Source organism: Cebidichthys violaceus, unplaced genomic scaffold (genome assembly GCF_023349555.1).
Source record: "Cebidichthys violaceus isolate CVI_PGR_0920_01 unplaced genomic scaffold, fCebVio1.0.p SCAF_14, whole genome shotgun sequence".
Taxonomy (NCBI): Eukaryota; Metazoa; Chordata; class Actinopteri; order Perciformes; family Stichaeidae; genus Cebidichthys; species Cebidichthys violaceus.
In genome coordinates, this window is record NW_027176307.1 from 2,614,713 (window position 1) to 2,638,019 (window position 23,307).

General features: G+C 38.6%; 1 protein-coding gene across 1 annotated transcript in view; it reads left to right on the forward strand.

Moving 5' to 3' along the window:
* The window catches only part of LOC137870963 (exostosin-1), a 211,354-nt gene that overhangs the window by 144,913 nt on the left and 43,134 nt on the right, over positions 1-23,307 (forward strand). The window contains exon 4 of the mRNA XM_068708481.1: positions 17,489-17,582. Within this exon, the coding sequence (XP_068564582.1) occupies positions 17,489-17,582 (94 nt within the window). The remainder of the gene's footprint in view (positions 1-17,488; positions 17,583-23,307) is intronic.

Consider the following 23,307-nt stretch of genomic DNA (forward strand, 5'->3'; position numbering starts at 1 on the left):
AAATCATGTGTTTAAATTACAACTGTACATCCTTATGTGCCGGTTTAAGTTGACTTCTTAACTTAAGTACATAACTTTATTCACATAGCCCTGAATTTACTTATTCTAACCCAAACAATGATCTTTTCCTAAACCTAACCAAGTACATTTATTGACTAAACACAACTTTATTGAATTCACAACTCTAGCCACGTTAACCGCAACCATGCATCTGTTAAAATCTTAAAATGCCTAGAAATTAGACGCGAAATGTCCTTAACAGTGGTGTGCTATTTATAAGCCTTCCCATGAGATCAGGTTGTTCACTCAGAAACTACATACAGTCTTACAGTCTTATGCTCCCACAACAGACAGACACACACACACACACACACACACACACACACACACACACACACACACATACATATGCACCCGACCACTCTATCAAAACTACATAGCCACAGGCTTCCTCATTAACACTTGTCTCTTGAAAAGAAATAAGAAAAGAGCGGAGAGTAGGAAGAGGTATGACTTTTCTCTTTTTAATGTTTGAGAAAAAGAGAGAGGGAGAGATTGAGAGAACCGACTTCAATTATGTATACCCCAACAACTTCAATTAAGCATGTGAGCAGGAAAATCAATATGGGAACTGATGACATCCCGGGCCTTTCATTCCTCACTGAGGAGATGGTCTGTCGAGGGGAAGCACACACACACACACACACACACATACACACACTGTATACAAATACTCACTGGGTATAAATCACTCTACGGCCAACAAGAGCACAGCCTTCGATCTCACGCCTTGGGCTCCACCATCTGTGTTTCCCATCTATCGATAATGAGTAATGGTCATCATGTGAAAAATCAAGAGTGAATAGGGGAAAACTGAGTATTTCTATTTGACAAGTGTCAATATTGTAGACTGCTGCGATGATGGAAAGAGAGCGTGATGGATGTTTTTGAATGAGACCTCACTGAATGAAATTTGTCTCAAAGTGCTTAAAACATACTGTATATGTCAATGAAAACTATAACAGCCATGTTTGTGAATTAATCCTGAACCTTTCTGAACCTAACCAATTAGTTTTGCTGCCTGTGCCTAACTGCAGCCTTTATAACGATAACGTGGCGTAAAATTACACGTGAAACTTCCCATGAGATCTGGTTGGAGCTTGAGACTTAGGTCGTCCCGTTGTCTATGGAACTATAATGCTACATTGTGAACAACTAATCTGTGTTGAAATCAGCAGGAAGAGAACCTAGTTAACATTAGCTGTTAGCAGTCGGCGGTCAACACAATCCTTCTTGACTAAATTACGGAGATAACAGCTAACATACGGAGGATTAAGTTACATTATGATGGGTTCAAGCCTATTCAATAAAATAGATTTAGGCGAAGGTAAATTATAATGTTATAAAATGTGTTCAAATGTAATCCTTTAAATCCTTTAAATGTATTTTTTGGGAAGAAACTTGAGGCGGATCTTGTAATATTGTAATATATTCAAGATGTTGAATGTAGTAGATGTTGAACTACATTGGATTTATTGATTTAGTTTGGTATTGGTATTGAATTGGGTATTGAGAAACGTGAACATTTTATATTAGTATCAACTACAAAATGTGTGGTCTCATAACATCCCCACTCCTGAAAATGGAAACCTTTTTTTGTCATCGTCCATTCAAATCCATTGTTTTGGGGCAGAAATCTCTGAAAACAGACCAAAACCTTGATGTGATTAGAAAGTATTGATGACGACTCATCACCTTAATTCATTGTGTTTTGATTTATTGTGTTTTGATTCATAGTGTTTTGATGCTATGCTGAAGAACCAGCTGTCCTCTGGTCCTGTTATAGTAATGCAGAGAAGCAGAGAGAGAGAGAGTTGATAAAAATAACATGCTGTCTGGACCGGCTCTTATCAAAGTCATCATCAGTGTCCCTGCATGAAATTCCATATTAGCGTGTGTTTGTGCATTGAAGTGTGTGTTCGCGTTCGGTACCTTTGTAGTGTTCAATAATTCAGCAGCAGAAGACGTCGTTACATCTCCGATTTCCTGCCCGATGTTGTTTAATGCCTGTCGCTATCTCTGGAAACAGGGAGGACTTGGAAGAGTTCCGCATGGTGGGAGAGAGTGGCGGAGGGGGGGGGGGCTTTGACTCGCTTGCTCTTCTTTTTCACTTTTCTTTTCAGGAGGGGGGGGGAGAGGGAGAGCGAATTAGAGGCAGAGCCGGCGAGAGTTAAGTGGCGTGTTTTCAGAATTATTGATTCCTGGCTGCCTGCACCAAGGGTAACCTCACAAGTTTATTTTTCCATCATGTGTGAGTGTGAATAGTGTGTGTCTGCGGTCATCAGTGGGGCTCTCTGTAGAAAGCGACTGGAATCAAACTGAAGCGTTGTGGTTTAATCCATGCGATACAGTTCACATGATAAAGTATAGGAAAAAAGAAAGAAAAAGAAGTTGGTGCAGAAGGTGTTAGTGGCGCTTTGTTTCTTTCAGAACAACAGACTTGTTTAGTGCTGCATGTTTACCGCCTGGCCTACCCGTCAGTTGCTGGAATTGTTTCTGCTGGCACTGGTGCTCACACTATATGGTCAAAAAAGTATGTGGTCACCCCTGTCCATATAATGATAATTGTTTAAGCCAGTAAGCCAACAAACATTCTCTGGCTCTGTTTTATATCGATGTTCTATAAATATGGATTTCTTGACTGACAAAACAACATTTAAAGACGTAACCTTCGTCCCTTGATGTCCTCGGTGCTGTTGATATATTACCTGTCCATACCATAGTTGTAAAGCTACGATTTAAAATGAAAGGTGATTTCTCGTATTCGCTATGACACATTTTGCTTTTCAAAAACAGAAAGATTACATTTAACATTAACATGGCTCTTTAGGAAAGCATTGGAGGTCGTTTAAAATGCTTCTACTGATGATTAAAAAACATTTAAATCCATACATTGCTGCCAAGGCTCTCATCCGACAGATGCAAAAAAAAAAGTCCTGTAAGTATTACTGCATTGCAGAAATGTAAAAAGGGCATGTATGAAATATTGCACATATTCAAGTCTGCAGTTTGTTGTAATGTAGCTTTTCAATTTGTGTTTCAATAATTTATGTCTTTGTAAATGTTTTGGTTCCATATGTTCCTACTTTACGCTTGCGTCTCAGAAAGCAGATAGGGAAAAACCACAACCACAACAGAGAATCAGGAGTGTTAAGTGCTTTAACGCACTGGCTGCCACACACACACACACACACACACACACACACACACACACGCACACGCCATCCTGGCCCTTTGAAACCTGCAGTGGCACTTTTTCAGGGTATGTGTGTCATTTCAGAGAAGCAGTACTCATTATCAAGCAATTGGCTAGCCAACAGGCAGTGATAGTATTATAGATTTGCAAAGCTTTATTGTTGTTATTGTATTGTTTATATTCATTGTTTATTGGCTTGCAGTCTTCCTATTTACCTCTGCATAAGTCTGTGTCTTGGCATGTTACCACCACCTTAAGCACAAAGCACTTTGATAAGGGTCAGAAAATTATGGTTTCAACTTTTTTCTTTATTATACCGAGACTATGATGCTTCCTTAATTGTGTGCAGTGAGTACCTTAACATAACCATGAAGTTCAACAGTGCTTAGTTTGTGCGACCAAATATTTGATTGTATTGTATTGCGGAACAACAATTTTGCAACTTGCCAGATACGTGCAAACAAAATGGGGACCCATTTATAGAAACTTAAAAATATTTATTATATTATTATATTATATTTATATTTAATACAAATATTTTTTATTTGGTACATTGGGTATGTGCAAGTGTATCACCTCAGAGTCAACAAACGCTCCTAACTTCCGATAACTGTGCCAATGACCAGCGTAAACGTGATGAAGGCCACCTGTGCACAAATGAGCGTCCATTCATGAGAATTGTAAATTAGCATAATTAACTGCCCAATAATACCATAAAGTCCTGCCACATATGTGCTATATTGAAGTCCTGCTTTCAGAGATCCATAAAGAGCAAAGTCTATCATTTTACCAGCGTCAACAGGGGAATGAAAAGGACCTGCTAAAGCCAATGAATCAATGATTGTAACGAGTGCTGACAATTTAAATTAATGGTGATATTGTTAGGCTATATTAATAATCTTAGAATTTTTTTAGCCTGTGATTCGAATTACAGAGCCAAATAGGATATTTGAGGACGATTTTGAGTTGGGAAAACCCAATATTGGGTTCAAAATTGGTTCAAACTAATACAATATACATTAGTGAAAGACTTGGATAGATACAGACTTATTGCAAGTTCTCCCAAATCACTCATACCATGCACTTAAAAACGGGTTGTTCTTGCATAAAGCCCAACATTCATTAACACAAATAGAAAACAAGGAAAAAAGAACAACTCATTGGAACCTTTAAAGCTCTCAGTGGCAAAAAAATGTTGGTTGGAACCTCTGGTAAGCTGAATTGGGTTTCATTGCACTCATTACAGACTTGCATCCCAAGCTGTTGAGGAAAAACAAAAGAAAAGTTCACATCCATCATCCTCATCATTTTATTCATACACCCACACCAAACATAAAGCAAGTGGACAACCTAAGCCAACACACACAAAAAACTAAAAAACACACACAATCTTATCTTGACACACTTTTACAACTCACAAAATTGCCATTTATGTTCACATTCTTTCTGATAACACACACACACACACACACACACACACACACACACACACACACGCTGATAACGCACACAATAACAACCCATGTCTGTGATTTGGAAATGTCATCCCATCACCTGCTGATTTGTGCTTGAAAAAAGAAAGAAATGAAGATGCAGTGTTGGCGGCTTTTCTCTACTTTCAAGGGAATTTTGGTCCGTGGTGTTGTGGGAGCAAGAGGACGTCGACCCTGAAAGGTCACAGTTGATTGGCTGAACAGCAGAAAGCTTTTACCGTTTTCTTTTTTTGCGAGAACGTCTACCCGACGACAACATCTCTTGTTCAGGCCACTCGAATGAGATTGGATGCCACTAAATTCTTTTTCGATGTGCCCAAGGCCAAATAGTCTCTGGTTATTGTGACGCACTGTGCTGCTCTCACGAATTCAAAGAAAGTCAAATAAAAGTGATTAAAAATGGAAATAAGGAAGCTGGCTCTTAGCAATTGCTGTTGCATGTAGGTGATAATTAAACTTAAAATGATAAGAAGTAAAAAAAGATATGAGCCAAACAAGTAAAATGCACTTCTGGTGTGAACAGAATGGCCATAACCAGCTACGAGATCAGCGACTGAATGACGTGAAACCGCATTGAGTTGAGATTGGAGTTGGCTTATATCTTTTACAATTGAAAAGGTGTTTATGGATTATGGCTCCCTAGCACAATGGTGAGATGTATGCCTGATCAGTAGAGTTTTCTGTTAGTTTCGGTTTTATAGGACAGGTAGGTAGATTCATTCTCCAAATATTATGACTGTATTCTCGACTTCTCAGACGACACAGATATTCCATTGCAGCTAGTCATCTCTCTACTATCACTATCTAACAAAGGCATGAAATAACCTCAAAAAAGAAACCAAAAATCACAAATACATTAGTCCAACTCTGTCTGTGGCTCTCTTCCAAACCATTTGCTCCTGTTTGAAGACTTTACTCTTAAAAGACTGAATGCTACTTTCACTAAAAAAAAAAACAGCTGAGCTCTGTAGTTTTTAGCAAACTTTACTCAAACAGGAGTAAATGGTGTAATTGCCAGGGACTACTTTCAACTGCGAACTTAGTGCATTGCTGAGTTTTAAAGATTTGTGTGTGATTGACTCAAAATAAACCCTGGTGCCCACTCTCATAGTAATGAAGGAGCATGTCACCCAGTGGAACAGTGTGGCTCATTGATGTGTTTTTAATAGGGGATCATAGAGGATTAGGCCATTTCAGGCTGTGGCTACACAGACGATACTTGTTGGTTTTGGTGTTTTCAAAGGAGAACAAAATAATACCAGTCTTATGCTTTAAATACAGTTTCTTTGTTAGTGTCATTATAAAATCCTCTTTGTTACCTTCGTGGTGGGATCCATGGCTTCATGCTACCTTTACATTATAGCGATGGGATTGATGCACAGTTAAAATCTTGTTTGAGATTTCCAATATTGAACCAGAAACTGAGCTTCTGTCTACAGCTCCAACTACCCAACTTTTTTTTCTTCCAACCACACAGATACCTTTCCGGCATTTACGTTTTAGTGAGTGTGCATTAATATTCTGAGCCAGACCAGTCTGCTACATTAGGCTTTAATACCAGCCCAGAGACCTGTGTTTCAACTCAGCCTGTGAAGGGAACAGTCTCAGCTATGATGTTTACGCACACACACACACACACACACACACATATACACACAGTGATAAATATGGAAATGTCTCTCTCTCTCTCTCTCTCTCTCTCTCTCTCTCTCTCTCTCTCTCTCTCTCTCTCTCTCTCTCTCTCAAAGACACACCAACACAGCAATGAACATGCAAATGATTCTTCCCTGAAACCCCCCAACACAAACACACACACTAAGGTGTTTCTCTGAAGTCGAGCCATCTGTCTTCTGGTATTTTGATGAAACTTGACAGGAGTAGACCTCTATAATAATGGTATTTTCTCTTCCAAGTGGTTTGGTTTAACATAAACTTTGAGGAACCTCCTCGGCTCCCTGACCTCTGCCTGGCCTGCCCTCCGTCCCAGAGACCTCCGGAGCTGCTGTTGTTTGAATATGAAGGTTAAAAGTGATGCTACGGAGAGTCACACACAAGCATTCCCAGCGTGTAGGCACACGAAGGTGCACACGCAAGTTTGTCGTTGGCTGATTTCACTCCGGGTTTGTTCGAGTCCTTAAGGTTGATTCCCCCTCCTTCTGACCCAACTGGTGCATTTGTGCATAAAAAAGACAGATCTGTGTGGAGTAATAAGGAGACTGTAACCTGACACAAACAGAAGATATCATTTTACAAAAAATACATTTCACAAAAAATATCATGTTACATTGTGTGTTTTACATTGTTTTGCACCGTTTGACTGGCGCTCTTTAAATGTGTAATTTTGTTGCCCCCACTACTTCTACAAAGGTTTAATGGATGAAGCAGATCCTATATAGTCGCATAATGGTAGTAAATTGAAACAGGCTTTTATTTGCATTTTCCTTTGGTGATTTTTTGGAATTTGAGTACGAATTTGGATGCAAATCTGACTATTGTGATGATGTTCTCCATTGTTGCCATTAAATTTGTGTCAGTGGTCTTTTAGTCAAAAGAAAATGCCAAGAAGAAGAAATAGACAGCAATGCACAAACAGGCAGAACCTCGTGAGCATGAACATTTAATGGACAAAGGAATCACAATAAGAGCCCCTCTTCCACATCCACGTTTTTCGAAAAATTATCATGTGAGTTCCCTTATTTGTCCTGTTTTCTTGCCATCAACATGAAATATTTTGTGCCTATATGCAAACTCCGCGCTTTGACTTCAACTGATCTCAGACCACCTTGTTAAGGTCCATCCAAACACTAAAGACACAAGTGTTCACTTGTTCCACACGGCCACACTATAAATCAGGGGGCTTGAAATCATAACAAAGGGTACGACGCTATGAACTGTTCCAAAGGGAATAACAGTGCACACTTTCCGAGAATCACTTACGGTGTTGCACTCAGTAAACTCTTTAACCCAAAACCCTAAATACACTTTGGTTGATCAAAATGTCCTCAATTAAGAGGACTTTTCACATCTTTTCTATTCCTGCGAGGACATTTGGTCATTACAAAAAGAAACAAACGCCCACACACACACAATTGAAAGCTTCAAATCACTAATGCTCTCTCCACTCAGACAGACCTCCATTTCTTCCCATTGTTTGCAGCACAAGCCATTAAAGCATCAAACATTTTCCATATGCCGTCTGAGTTATGTGATTTGTTGACTACAAATTGGAGACAACGGCAGCGCTTTTAAATGCACGAGCACGCTTCCGCGCTAATGTGGGCACACACATTTACAAGACCAACTGTGGAGAAAGTAGCTGCTCATCCTCTCTTAAACACACACACACACACACACACACTCCCTGCCATGCTCTTTGATGGTGGACTAAATGGCGTGTTGATGCTTTGACGAGTTTTTAAACAGCTTCCAACAGACTCCAAAGAGCCAGGTGCTGACAGACTTGGATGGGATGTTGAGGCCTCTTACTCTTTTCTCCTCAGTCAGTTTCAAGCCTTGACCACAGTTCTTCTAAAAAGTTTTTAATGAGATAGATTCTCAGCTGTGAGCTTTGATTTGTTTTAGTAATTCAAAGTGTGAAACATTTCTCCTTGGTGTCCTGAGTTAGGAGGAGAAATCTTAACTGATCTTAAGGATCAGCTAAGATTCCTTCTTGTGTTTCTTCACTGTACTTTGCATATTAATTTCCGCTAACTCCTTCCCTCACTCATGTGTGACACAAAGGCCCAAATCCAATACGGCCCCCTACACCTTCTCCCTACCCACTTCCACTCTGTTTGCACCTTCGCATGATGGGTTGCATATGAAGTGCCAGCTCAAACCAAATAGAGGGGATTGGAAGTGGGTTGTAACCCCCCCCATTCTTCCTTTTATTTTATTTTATTGCAATTTAAGCAGTTGAAATTAAAGGGGACATTCATTTTAAAGATTGTGTTAAGATATATTCACACTCTTTGCTCTATGTTCCTAATGTAATCTGATAGGCCCTGAAGTCATTAAACTGGACATTATTGAACATATTTATTGTTGACTCAGCAACCCTTTAAGTGACAGACAAATGGCCGTGTCTTTGGATATGAAAATGACTTGTAAGTCAAAGCTCAAGTAGGATTTTGAACTTTTGTTTTCCACTTCTAACTGCCCACAATTGTAGTGAGTAAGTCATTCCCTTGTGTTTTAAATATATGTTCTTCTGATGTTTTCTTCAGAAGTTTGTGGTGCATTTGCATATGTGACCAGATTACCTCTAGAGATTCATCTCCCACTCTTGCCTGCTGTGCATTCTTATTTAATGCTCTTTGAATCACCTTTGCTCATTTTTCCCACTTTATTTTTCAACTGTTATAAAGAAACAATTTGCCACTGAAGGGATCAAGATGTTCAATTAATTTCCCTTGTCTTGTAAATTGCACAAGTGAGAAACATTTAAGCCCTGTTCGCTCTTTTATGAACAAACATTATTTTGCTCTTCAAGGACATCCGTGTGTGTGTCTTTATTATAATTAATGGGTCCACACAATTTATGTGAGGCTTCACACACACTGAACAATTACACCAAGAGGGACTTTCATTTTTTTGCCTGAATGTGTGTGTGTGCATGTGTGTGTGAGGTGCCTTTTTAAAGTAATTACTGCTGATGCCATTTATACTTACACAGTACACTGCCTTTATAATGATAAATGTTTGGAGCCAGGAATCCCCAGACTTTAGTTAAGTTAGATAACTGTCCTGCTTACAGGATCAATGAACAAAGATCAAAATAAGTGTGCACTCAAAATTACCGCCGGATTCATGACACGTGAGCAACAGACAATTTTGCTCTTACCACAGTGAGTATGACAGTGAATCAGAATCATCCTAAATATACAGGTGTGTGCCCGCTATTTGCAATAAGCATGCTAACACACCCACATTTCAGTATATATAAGGAAATACGTTTGCCAAGAGGTTTATCATAGAGAAAGCTGTGACGTTGTTTTAAAAGAAAAGCCCCGAAAGCAAAAAAGAAAGAATTTCAACCCTGAACATTGGCTACATCTGCTGTATATATGGCACTAGAATTAGCCGATCATTATAGGCCAAGGAAATTGAAACAATGAAAATCCAAACGATTACATTTCAATATGGATATTATCATATGCATTGTAAGCTTTTTGGACTCTCGGTTTTTATGATTGAATATTTTAATGAAAGGGCGTCAATTTAATTTAATTAGATTTTTTTTGCATTTGACCAATGCATTAGTGTGCTTTTTTAATGAATGTGGTTTTAATGTGAGATGTATTCAGTTAAAACGTGTTTTTTACATTTTCTAAGACAGCCAGGCCTTCATCATTTGTGCATACGCATGGTCTGAGGCAGTTCTAAATTTGTTTGATGAGTATGAACAAAGTCTCATCTCATCTCTCATCCCATCTTCCAGGATCGGGTCGCGGGGGCAACAGCTCCAGCAGGGGACTCCAAACTTCCCTTTCCCGGGCCACATCAGCCAGCTCTGACTGGGGGATCCCGAGGCGCTCCCAGGCCAGTTTGGAGATATAGTCCCTCCACCTGGTCCTGGGCCTCCCTCAGGGTCTCCTCCCAGCTGGTCGTGCCTGGAACACCTCCCTAGGGAGGCGCCCAGGTGGCATTCTTATCAGATGCCCGAACCACCTCAACTGGCTCCTTTCCACGCAAAGGAGCAGCGGCTCTACTCCGAGTCCCTCACGGATGACCAAACTTCTCACCCTATCTCTAAGGGAGAGATTTGTGAATGAGGCTCATTACGAGGCTGAATATTGTTATATGGACCAATATAATACTTTTGTAATGATGCCTAAACTTTTTTCAAAAAGAAAACGTAGATTTGTATAACAAACTATGCCAAACCCTCAATGCTTCAGTATTACATATTTTCTGGTGTGCAGCTATATAAGATCTGTGTTATATAATACAGTTAGATCAGCAAATATTTGTTTTTACATTTAGTTTTTCTCACCAAAACACATTCTGTGTCCTTGAGCCCCTAACAAAAATGTCAATGAATTAACTTCGTCATAAAACATTTGTAAATTGAAAATATGTACGAGAATTGTGGGTTCACACATCACACAAAAATCCATATTGTCAGACCTTAAGTAACGCGTCTGTGTCCGGACCAGTCAGCGTCCTGTGAGGAGCTACTGGCAGCTACAGGCGTTGTTAAAAATGGTGGCTCCTGAAGAGGTAAGTGTAAATGCTGCAATAGCATAAGTTATATCAGAACTGGAAAGTATGTTTTCATTGAAGGAAGAGCAACCCCGAAGGCTTTTCTCGAAAATATGTTTTTGCCCCTCATCCCAACTCGCTTCAGGAAGACTTTGATTGACAGATGGTTCATCCAATCACCTCCCAAGTATTTTTTGAAAGCTCGCCCATCTCCAAACACTTTCCAATGACGGAGAGTGAGAGTGCGTGTGCGCTTTATAAAAATCTCCTTGTCACCCCCCCCTACACGCTTTACTTTGCCTTGAAAATGATGTTGAGAACGTTTGCTGACTAAAAGATAAACTTTTCAAATACAATCTGACTCTGACAATAAACAACCGACTGCTACACAGAGCTGTATGTCATGTAATGTGTCCGTAAGAATTGCACTCACACTGTATTACTTTGGTGTGTGATATTTTGTGGTTTTTGGCTTTTCTCCTCCGATATAAAAACATATTTTTCACTAGTGTAAACCAGACCTTAGGGTCTACTCTGTAAGGCTTCAAATCGATCCCTCACTCCTGAAACTATTTAGTGTCTGTGCTGAGAAAACCCATTTACTTTATAGTGAGCAACATGATTTGTTTTGTTTTTCAGCTAAAATGTTCTGAGTGATTCTCTGTGGCACGTATTGATTTTTAATTCCTTCTTACTGGGTACCATCCAACTCTTGTCTTTCTCTTGTCTGTCTCACTGTCTCTTTCATGCAGACAAACAGAGACAAATGCTTCGTTCCAGACCCACATAGTTTCTACGCACTACTCTTTTAAAAAAAGGAATTACTACCAAATTAGTTTAAGATTATTTTCACACAGATTTGTTTTCCCCATGCATACAAAAGTTGTTGTGGGTCCTGCTGCAATCAAATACTGATCAGAACAGTTTAAGGTAGTCAAGAGTGGAGGTAAAGTGCAGATGCAAGGCTCATTATGCACCAGAACTTATGTAAGTAAAACAATTTTGGTGGCAACTTATGATCTGATTATGTTTTTTAACATACAAAATACACAGATAGAATCCTGGGTTATTGGTTGAGAATAACAACGAAATCTCTGTACATTTCGTATATGGCCAGTGCCACTTTGCCTTCTGATATCGACGCACCAAGGTCCAATTTAGCATCTGTATGAAACGCACCGGGCTTTCAACTAACTCTAATGTCAACTCATCTGCTTCATTATTGGACGGTCAGAGCAATAAAGAGCACATAAAAGTCTGGGCTGGTGGAAGGTGAGGACTGCCGTTCTTGTCCGTTGTGAAACCAATTAAAAGTTGACAAATTTTAGTCTGAATTTTAGTTTTGGTATGTCATTTCCAGGCTTCACTAACTGCAGTTACATGACATAGACATATACCAAACCACAATCTTTTCCTTATCCTAAAGTTTTGTTTCCTGAACCTAACTAAGTACTTTTGTTGCATTAGTAATTCTAAAAACGAAGTAAACCTACGTAGTTTATTTTGAAAAGACGCTATGCCTATAACAAGCGTAAAAACTGACACGCCATCCCTGACATCATCCAAAACTGACGCTAGAGGTGCATAGAGTTTGATGAGTAGGGCCACCGACCAAACATCTTTATTTGACGAGTTGTGAGTTACAATGTTTTCTATACACACATATACATACTGTACACATCAGTTTCAACAAATTGAGGGATCACACATGCAGTACTGGCTCATGCTCAAAACATTTCTATAGTGTGCTTGAAAAAACAGACAATGAATGCACATAAGTGTAAGAACAAAGAGGCGAAACACACTCTCTACTTCCTTCATTGCCATGAATGAGGCAGGTGGCTGAGGTGAAGCATAATGACAGATAAATGAGTTGAGAAAATGTGCTCTGAGAGGATCAACCAGTGAGAGGAGTGAGGCTCCAATATCTGACTTGGACTCAAACTGCATTGTCTCCTATTTCTTTAATGCTTACCTCTCCTGTCCGCTACCTTTTTTTCCCTCAGTTGTATCCCTTTTCTGTACATACATCTGATTCATTTTGATACTGAAAGGAATCCACACACAACAGTTTATTGGAGCACTTTTGTCAAATGGTTAAGAGCCTTTTGTTACTGTCATCTGTGTCAGTGTGATGGTGGCAACACACCTTGCAGAGCAGCCCATACAGTATATGTCCTGTTTCTTCAGTGCAGGATGTCTGTCCAGCTCCTCTCGGGACATCCTGGGATTCCCTCTTCGACAAGCTGGGGTGTCCCAGTTTCTCATGGGATCTACTCCCAGTATATCAAGCCTTGGCAAAAGCACTGACTCGTCCCTGACATTGATCACTGACCTTTTCAATTCTAAACGCAGTGTGGAGAGTGAGTTGACAAGAAAAATAGCGGAGGTAAAGAGCCCTGTCTACACTGACATGTTGGGTCAACAAATGCAGTGAGCCGTTCTAATCGTAGATATTTCTGCAGGTGATGTCTTCAGATCGTGGCTGTTACTGGGAAAATTATGTTTAGTCAAGTGGCTTTGAGGACCAATTTAAGGCAGACTTTAATGCAATACTTTGTGACACAACAATGGGTAAGGTTTTACAATTTAGATACAGATAAATACCTTAAAATGTAAGTAGATACGACTGAGTTTGTTTTGTCTCCTTTAATTAGCTTACTCAATGTCTTCACATACGTGTTTCATTCAAACACTGTGAATTACATAATTTAAGTTTGATTACTTTTTTTAATTGCTAAAAACAGTGGTTAAGAAAAGAATAGAGACCAAAACATAAAACAAAAAGACAACAGTGTCCTCTGTGTATCCAAGACAGTATACACTACCACCAAGCTGCTCCCTGCACTATAAGTAATGCTGTGCAGCATTTGTTGCCATGTCACGTCTCGACCAGCATAGGGAGGAAACCATGTTTTTCCTGGAGATGTAGAAGCCGGCAATACCTGAAAGGATCCCTGGGAGGTAACACCTACACATGGGAATGCTGCACTGGGCAAGAATACCAGGCTGCTGTGACAGCTGAATCAATCAATGCCCAAGACGTGGCAAAACCTTGTGGCACCGTGGACCAGAGAGTCTTAGAAGCTCCTCAGAGGTTGGTTTACTGGAGAAGCAGTCAGTATCTGGTCTAGAGGAATTTTATCCTGAGTCTCTCACACTTAATCCCCCATTCTGTTTAAAATAGAGAATATGATTGTCAGGGGGGCATTGCAGACCTCTCGGGTTGCCAGGCTTCAAGTCATCTTAGAAGTTTACATGTCTCAACAGGACCGTAGGGCTTATTTCATCCTTCATTGCAATGCTTTTAAGTCACATTTGTGCCATTGATGGTGATGGTGTTGGTGATGATGATGACCATACCACAATAACACTACAAAATTCAGACCCCCACTGTTTTGCACTACTGCTAACGTTAAAATTGTTTTACAAGCATGTCGGAGAACCACGTGACCTTCAGGTTATGTAAAATTACGAAAGGCTCTCACTAGAACCAGTGCTTGGTTCGTCTTTTCTATGCTCCTGTAGAAACATGTCAGTGCAACTGACTGTCACGTCTCTGCAATGTTGGCCTTGTAGTTTCTTGTTTTTGGTTCACTTAGAGACTCTGGGATGGGATTGTCCTTCCATACCTGGGGGACAATCCCATCGGTGCCATGTCCAGCTCAGTATCACGTACGTGCAAAGGGCTCTTGGGTGCTCAGTATTCCAGAATACGGGTACGGGTGGCAGCCCAGGACAAAGCAGCTCTCCTTCATGTTCCCAGGCTCTTTCATTTGAGATAAAGATGACATCACAAAAACTCAGGGTCACATGAATGGGATTTTGTCATCGAACCATGAAACAGGGGAGCCGTGTGGTGAAGATTTAATTATAGTCAAACCAGTCGTGTGTTGTTGTTCCCAAATAACCATCTTCATATGTGAGGAAAGGCCCGTCTCAGCGGTGGTTAGAATGACCTTGTCAATGGCCGACAAACTGGGCACCTGACATCTTATTTTGCTCTCATCCTCTTTCCCACACACACACACACACCCACAAACATACCTGCACACACATGCAGACACAAACGCACACATGCACACATACACACATACACACACAGATAAACAGACTCACAGGTGCAATGACAGTAAGTGATATTCCAGACGTTCTCTCATCACAAAGACTTATCATACACATACACACACATTGTAGAGGCAGGCTTTCCAGGCCAGTGGACACATGCACACACACACACACACACACACACACACACACACACACACACACACACACACACACACACACACACCTAAAACACACACACACACACACACAGGTGTCTAGTGGTGAGGTTGTGGGGACAGTTGATCCCCAGACAGATTAGGCTGCAATCTGAAATCTCCTCAGGCCAGCCCTGAGATCATGTGTATACACACACACACACACACACACACACACACACACAAACACAAACACACACACACACACACACACACACACACACACACACACAGCTTTAAAGTCACAGGCAGAAGTGACTTAACTCTTGACTAGTTAGTTGAAAAAGTTTGAGGAGAGCATGGAACCTACGATCAGAGAGTTTTTATAAGGCAGCCATCTCCTTTTCAATATTTTTCAATAGAGCTTATCTTAAGACTCGCAGGTAACGCATTCCACATAACTGCTGCTGAATACCCATTCTGCTTTTGAATCTCAAGTGGCACAAAATCAGTGGCACTCCATCTAGTTGGATAACTGTGACATCTCTAACCCAAGAAAAAGAAATACATAAATATTTGGTTACCACATTTTTCACAGCTATAAACGTTATACATTTTGATGAATGATACCCTCTCTCAAGGCTGATAAAATGAACAGGGAAACATGTGTTTGGGCATGGAGGCAAAGAATTAACCTAATCTAGGTTGTTTTGCAAGTCTGTCTTAGGGATGCTAGTATACCATGAAGTGCAGGCTTAATCAAAATTGCATTTTACAAGTGCCTTGCTAATATTTTCAAGAGCATTTCTGACTATTAAAGTGGATATTCTAGCAAGAATGAATTTTTTGATTGACCTTTGAGAGAATGTTTAATGACATTCTCTCACCAGATAGTTTGTTGTCTAATATACCACATAAGTACATAACTGTAACTTCAAAGTCATCTACTACCACTCCGAATCCAGGAGACTTCTTTCGTTTTGCATTTGACCTCAAGAATATTGACTTTGTTTTGCGAAAATTACAACTTGTTTTCTGCTAACCGGGTGTGAAGTTTGTGGACTGAACTAAGTAGTTTTTCTACTTCTAATTCATCATGAAAAAAGAGATGAATCATCAGAAAGAAAAGTGGACCTAAAAAGCTTCCCTGTGGGACCCCACATTTTAGAGGTTGTGGTATGGACATGGTTCCTTTTAAATCCACCACTTACTCTCTGCCCCCCTGCAGATGTGATAAGCTCCGTACCGCGCATCTATGCGGCGATTATGTTATCAAAGAGAAGAATAAGGTAAAAGTACATTTTGTGAATCCCTGAGTTCTTGGAGGTCTATAATTCTACTCACTGATCCTATTCTAAATAGAGAGGACAGGTTCATCACAGCTGAAATCTATTGTTACTGCTGTTAATCTAAGGTATTTCAAGCTGCTGCTAGAAGGAGGAAGATACAGGGAGTATATGATACTTAACAAACATCATTCAAAGTCTGCCAACCCTTCACTGATACCTGCGTCACCCTGCCTTAAAGGTTTGCTAACTCACACTGACATCATTTTGCCACTAGAATTTAAGTATCGGTCTTTACCTTCATCTCACCTCCCGGAGAAGACACACCATGCTGTCAGATCAATAGTTTAGTGAAACCCTCACTAAAGGTAACCCTGCGTGGAGGATTCTCCCTTCACATATCTTGATCAGACGAAATGTGTTAAGGGCCACTGGTGTTTGATTGTATAACAGCTGTGGATTGCTTTTTTCTTTCTCCAGCACATATCATTATTTATCAGCTGTGTATCTAAGTGCTCTGCCTTCTAGGAGCTCACATTTAATGAAAGAGATCAGGTCCTTGAAAAAAGTATCTGCGAGCCATCAAGGAGTAAACTGCTTTGGATTGTTTTTTGAAATGTATGTATGTGAATATTGAGGAAATGGCATCGTGGGAAACATAGATTCAGGGTTTGACAATTATCTCATTGTTCTTTGCCCTTTGTTTCTTTCAGCTCTATAGACTTATTGTCACAAGCTCAAGAGTTATTTTTTGGAGGTTTGACTATCCTCTGCTCTCTTTCTTTCTCTCTTATCTCTCTCTCTCTCTCTCTCTCTCTCTCTCTCTCTCTCTTTCTCTCTGTCATCCTGTCTTCATCTTTTTTTTCTGAAATAGAGGTAAATAGTCTTTATTTACCCTCATATTACACATTAGAGCAGCTCATTAACTAGGGAAAACAAACGCCTTACTTTAGTATGTTTTGTTAGTTTTTGTTATTCTTTTGTTTGACCAGGTTTTCTTCCCTCATCCTCTAACCAGATTTTTTTTAATCTATGTTTGTGTAGGTTTGACTACCAGGAGCTGCTTCATAACTCCAGTTTCTGCCTGGTGCCCCGGGGCCGACGTCTTGGATCCTTCCGCTTTCTGGAGGCATTGCAGGTGTGTGTGGGTGTATATATATATATATACATTATGTGAATTTTTGCTTCTTTGGGTTATGTGACTGCATACTGTATATCTGTCTGTGTGTGTGTGTGTGTGTGTGTGTGTGTGTGTGTGTGTGTGTGTGTGTGTGTGTGTGTGTGTGTGAGTGAGTGAGTGCGCGTGTGTGTGTGTGTGTGGTCGGTGTGAACATACTACAGACAATGTTGTGTCATTTGTTATATGAGCCTGTGTAAAGGCTCTGTTAGACAATCTGAGATGCACGCCTTAAAGGTCCAGTGTGTAGCATTTAGGGGGATCTTTTGGCAGAAATTGAATATAATATTAATTAGTATGTTTTCATTAGTTTATAATCCCTTCAAACTAGTGGTGCAACAGATCATAAAACTTACGATACGAATCATATCACTGATCAGAGTCCCGGTTTGGATCACAGGTTGCATCAGCACAAAAGAAAAAAAGGGAGCAAATATAACTTTTAGAGTTCCCTGATAATAATTGCCGATCATTGCTGATCCATACTGTTATCTGATAATAGCAGCTGGTCTACAAGACTCCAGACTATTTTTTTTTGGCACCGTCCCAAAATCATTTCAGCAGCTCTAAAGTCTGTAAACCATCAAAACATTTAAATGTTATCCTTTTACTGTGTTATAGTCACCTATAGTGTTTTTTGTTCCTCATGAAAATACACAATTCATATGATATGGAAATAAAAGATTGTATTTTTATGGATTAAACAAACCTTGTCATTTGCTGCTTAAATTGATAGTGAAACAGGTCATAATTCATTTCTAATATCTATTTATATGGTTGTGAAAACATCTCTTTCAAACAACTGTATTTATTCAAGTTTCTCACCACTTAACGAGATTACTTGTGAACCATGAGGGGGATCCATACAGATTACGGATCAACAACTGTTCGTCATACCACAGCTTGAAACTGCTACATAAGGGGTCGGTTCTCTTCACATAGTCCGCTATGTTGACCAGAACAAACAAACTTTGCACTTGAACAGTTTGCGTAGGCCATCGTAGTTCTCCTAAACGCCTGGCAGATGGGAGAAGTTTCAAAAAAGTGAACTTCCTTCAGCGAGATTTTCCATTGAGCCTTATCTACTCAGTGTACATGAACGACATCTACAGTACCTATTCTTTCAGAGATCATTGTTTTCATGAGTAGCAGTTGACTGCATACTAATGATGTTACGTATGGTATTTCTTTAGCAGATACCTTGAAATTTGTACTTTATCTGAGGAATAACAAGTTGCTATTTGTAGACAGAGGGTCATGAGTCCAAATTACCAAATTTGTGAAATGTGAAATGTTTTTATGTTCATGAATTAATTTAACTCAGTTCTGTCATTCTTATCTCCCATATTGACGATTAAAAAGTTGCTTTAGTACAATGTTTCTCCCCACTGTCAGGATGTAATACTGGTGGAGAAATGGTTTAACCCTTAAATACGTTTTTATATTATGATTATTATATTATTTTATACTATTTCACTACGAACTAAGCCAACAGATTAACTTCCACCACTCACTGACTACACCCACTTATTGTTTGTGACAAATTGTGTGACATACTTACTTTTAGTTAAGTACCGTGTTTGGTTTGTGGGCAGGACCAAACCATGTCATGTAAAAAGAGAGGGGGTAACGAATTTAAACCAGGAATAAAATAAATGATATCAATTTATAATGATAGGTTTTATATATATACAAAAAAACTGACAGACGCCGCAACACATATTAGAAGTTTATATATCTAAACTTCTAATATGTGTTACGGCACCTGTCAGTTCTTTTGCTTCATGCGCCACTGAGCAACTTTCATAGGAAGGAACGAGGCAACGCCTCCAACGCTATTTCCTGTTCTTTTTTTATACATCCATGTATCCGACAGCTTGTTGAGCTCCAGCTGGGGACTTCAGAGTTCCTCGTCCTCCTCTCAGCAACAGTTGATCTTATTATTATTGACAATCTGTCATCCACTTGCCACAGAAAAAGCCTGTTTCTGTAGATACACAGATCACAGAGAAGAGAAACGTCTTCAGACCCCAGATGTGTTCATCTTCCATCAGCACCTTGTTACTTTCTGTCTCTCTGTTGTTTTGACATTAGGTATAAAACTCTGCCCTGTGTCTGCCCCTGGCTGTGTTGTTTACCTTGTTCTTGTTATTCCACACTTTCTAATTAAATATTCTGTTGATGACATGCTCCACACTCTGCCGGTTAGGAATGAAATATGTTGCGCTTGCCTCCGCCTTCGAGCCACATAGAGGAAGAGCTGGAAGGATGTGATATGCATGTTTTACTCAGTACTTTGAAAGTACTTCTAACTGATTTCTTCATTTAGAAAAGTAAGTAGATCAGCTTGGAGTATTGTGTAGTAAAATTGTATTATAGAGCTGTTACTTTACATAACTATTTGTTTATAAGGAACAATACACATTAATCTCCAGCAGTCTCTGGACAGGTTATACGTTTAACAACACAAACAAGACAAGGTGCCATCATCCTCTCTGTAGTCTGTATTTGGCATTTTTGTCACCATAGTGTTCACTGTTTTGGTCAAAAGTAATGAGCAAGTAGAGGAGGAACTTTGTGGTTTTATTAGAAAAGGTTTGTTTTTTTTTAAGAAAAGATTCACAAAGCAATAGGTAGAATGATTGGCAGAACATAAATGGGCAGTACTATTAATTAAATGCTAGCCAATTATTTTAATGGGTTCTTTTTTAGCAAATGAGACCAGAATAGAGGAAAAGAAAAGACAACAAAAAGAGGAAAAGAAGTCCTCTCTGCAAAGGTAATGCTAATCAACATTTAGAGGACATGTGAGAGGATGACGGTGAGAAAAGACAAGAAATGAAAAAGTCATCTCACAAAGCCAGACTAATCACACCAGTGAGAATTTGCCTCGACAGGTCACTGATCATGCACTCGGCATTTTGTGAATCTCCTTTAATCTCTCAGGTTCACTTGATTGAGAATCCAGTAGAACTTGAACTTTAAATGAAAATACCAGACTTATTGAATTTTTCTGCCCCACGCTCTGCTACTTGAGGCGTCACAGACGAATCATATCATACAGTATGCCATTAAAGTGAATATATCCTATATATCCCATTTGACATGTGACATCCTGAACTCAAAGCAGGACTATGATCACTCCCTATCAGTCCTGATTATCTCTTCTCTCATTAATAGCATTTATAAGCAGTATGTGAACACGTAATGAACAATAATATTCATGAATATAATATGAGGTGTTTATTAATGTAACAACTATGACTGCTCATTGGACTAGTCTTTAAACATATTCCAAATGTGAATCACACATGAAAATTAATTTCCTGAATGTCATATTTTAAAATATCAAATTCATATTTAATATTACATGTGAATAGGGCTGCGTATTGGCAAGACTCTGATGATATGATACGTATTATGATACGGGGGCTGGGATTCAATATATATTGCCACATAGTGCAATTTTTTGCGATAACGTGAGCAAACACGATATATTGCTTCTTTTTTTTAAATCTAATTTTAGGGAAACTTTCATAGTATAAAGAACCCACTACCAAATGCATAAAATCTGAGTAAAAAAGTTTACAGTGAGAACAGTGAGATCTGCATTTGCATTGATCACAGTCTCTGCAACATCCAACATCATAGCACTACTTTTGTGCAGTCTGAGCCACAAATCTTTGCACGTAAACTATTAATTAGAAAACGTTTTTGAGAGTCACTCCCACAATATCATCATACTTAACTTTATCAATATTTTCTTACACCCCTACATGTGAAACCATTTTTCCTCATGTGATTTGTTTTTTGACTAATCACATGTAAAGACATGAATTTCACATGTTTTTATGATAACACTGTAGAAAATCGAGATATAGTTATCGACAAATACATTATACATTTAATATCAGTATATATATATATATATATATATATATATATATATATATATATATATATATATATATATATATATATATCGGAATCAGCTTCATGGCCTTGTATGCATATACATACAAGGAATTTGATTCTGGTTTTTCCGTTGCTATATATATATATATATATATATATATATATATATATATATATATGTACAAGGTATATATATATATATATATATATATGTATGAACATAAAACAACAATGACAATGAAATGGAGATAAAAGTGTAAGGATGCTTGAATGAATATGGAAAGATTGTCACAGGATACTTTATGTACATGAGGTAGGTGGAATATATATATTTAGAATTTTTCCGCTACCTATAAATTTAGAATTTATAGAAATAGATTTTGAATGTATGGGTACCAGATTATTGCACACAGATTTGTTTCTTTATGACTGATTAAGTGTTCATCAGAGTGAAGGCCAGTGATAAAGCCATAAATATGGCTTTAGTAAACTCCGACGGGCCTCACTGAGATTAAAACTATAATTTACACGAATGTCCTAACCGAAACAGCAGCCACAAACAAAAGTTTCAAAACAATTAACATATATTTCAAGGAATTAGATCCAAAATAGAAATATGAATTTCACAACAAAGCACATAACGCACAGATCAAAAGTATGAAATGAGAGCATACCTGTAAAATAACAAGTTATAACAGCATAAACACTATAGATTAAGATTCTTTTAAATTCATGAAATGAATGCATGTAAATAAAACACAGTCACAGTGTGTCTTAAATTCCAAGTAATGGTTTAAACACACAGAGCTAAATTGGCATGCCTCCAATTCAAAGAGAAGTTATTTAACAGCTTCAAAGGAAATAGGTTCTTTATTTCTTATATCTGACTTAAAATGTCCTAAGCTGTGCTAACAGCTCCGTTATAGTGTGTTGTAAACCATTCATTAAACCTTGATATACTGGCTATACATGTTTAAAGGTCAGAGCTCAAGTTTGAACTGGCATACTTATAATGCATTCAATTTGATTATAAGTTACTCTTAGTGGTTGTTGTTTGCTTTAAGGAAAGTACTTAAAGCAACTTGACCTTAAATGTAACATTTACAAATTCTATGTAACATATAATTATTATTGTTATAAAGCATTATGAATCTTTAATTTTACAGTGTTATAAGCAGATTATAATGCATTATAGAAAAGGGCGTCATAGAGAGTGTTACCCATTCCTCTTTCCCACCATTCCAGCGATAAAAAAGTAAAACCATTGCTTTACAAACTTGCCCATTTTCTTTTTTATATACTTTTACTGTTCAGCACGATCAACTCTACTGGAAAATGTAGTATTTGTTGCTGTAGATATGTAAAATTCAATATCTTTTATACAACTTAAACTGAGAATTCAATGAAAGAACACCAGATAGACATAGGTGAGGCGTGAAATATGGGATAGTGGAAGAAATTACCCAGAAAACTGCATATTTTCCAGTTGAATAATTGCACAGTGTAATAGTGCAGTAGAGTGCACAATCAACTGCTATCCATTTACCACAAATGAAGAACACTTTCAAAAGCCTCATGGTACATTTACTTTACAGCAACACATTGGAGATCCTGTGGGAAATGAAGGGAGTACCTGATGAATTAAGTCACATTAATAAAATATTGAGGCATGCGGGGAAAATAAAAAAAACAAAAAACAATACACTTGTCCTTAATCTTTTGGCAACTCTGTTTGTTTCTGCAAAACTCTCACTTGGAAAATGTTGAAAGA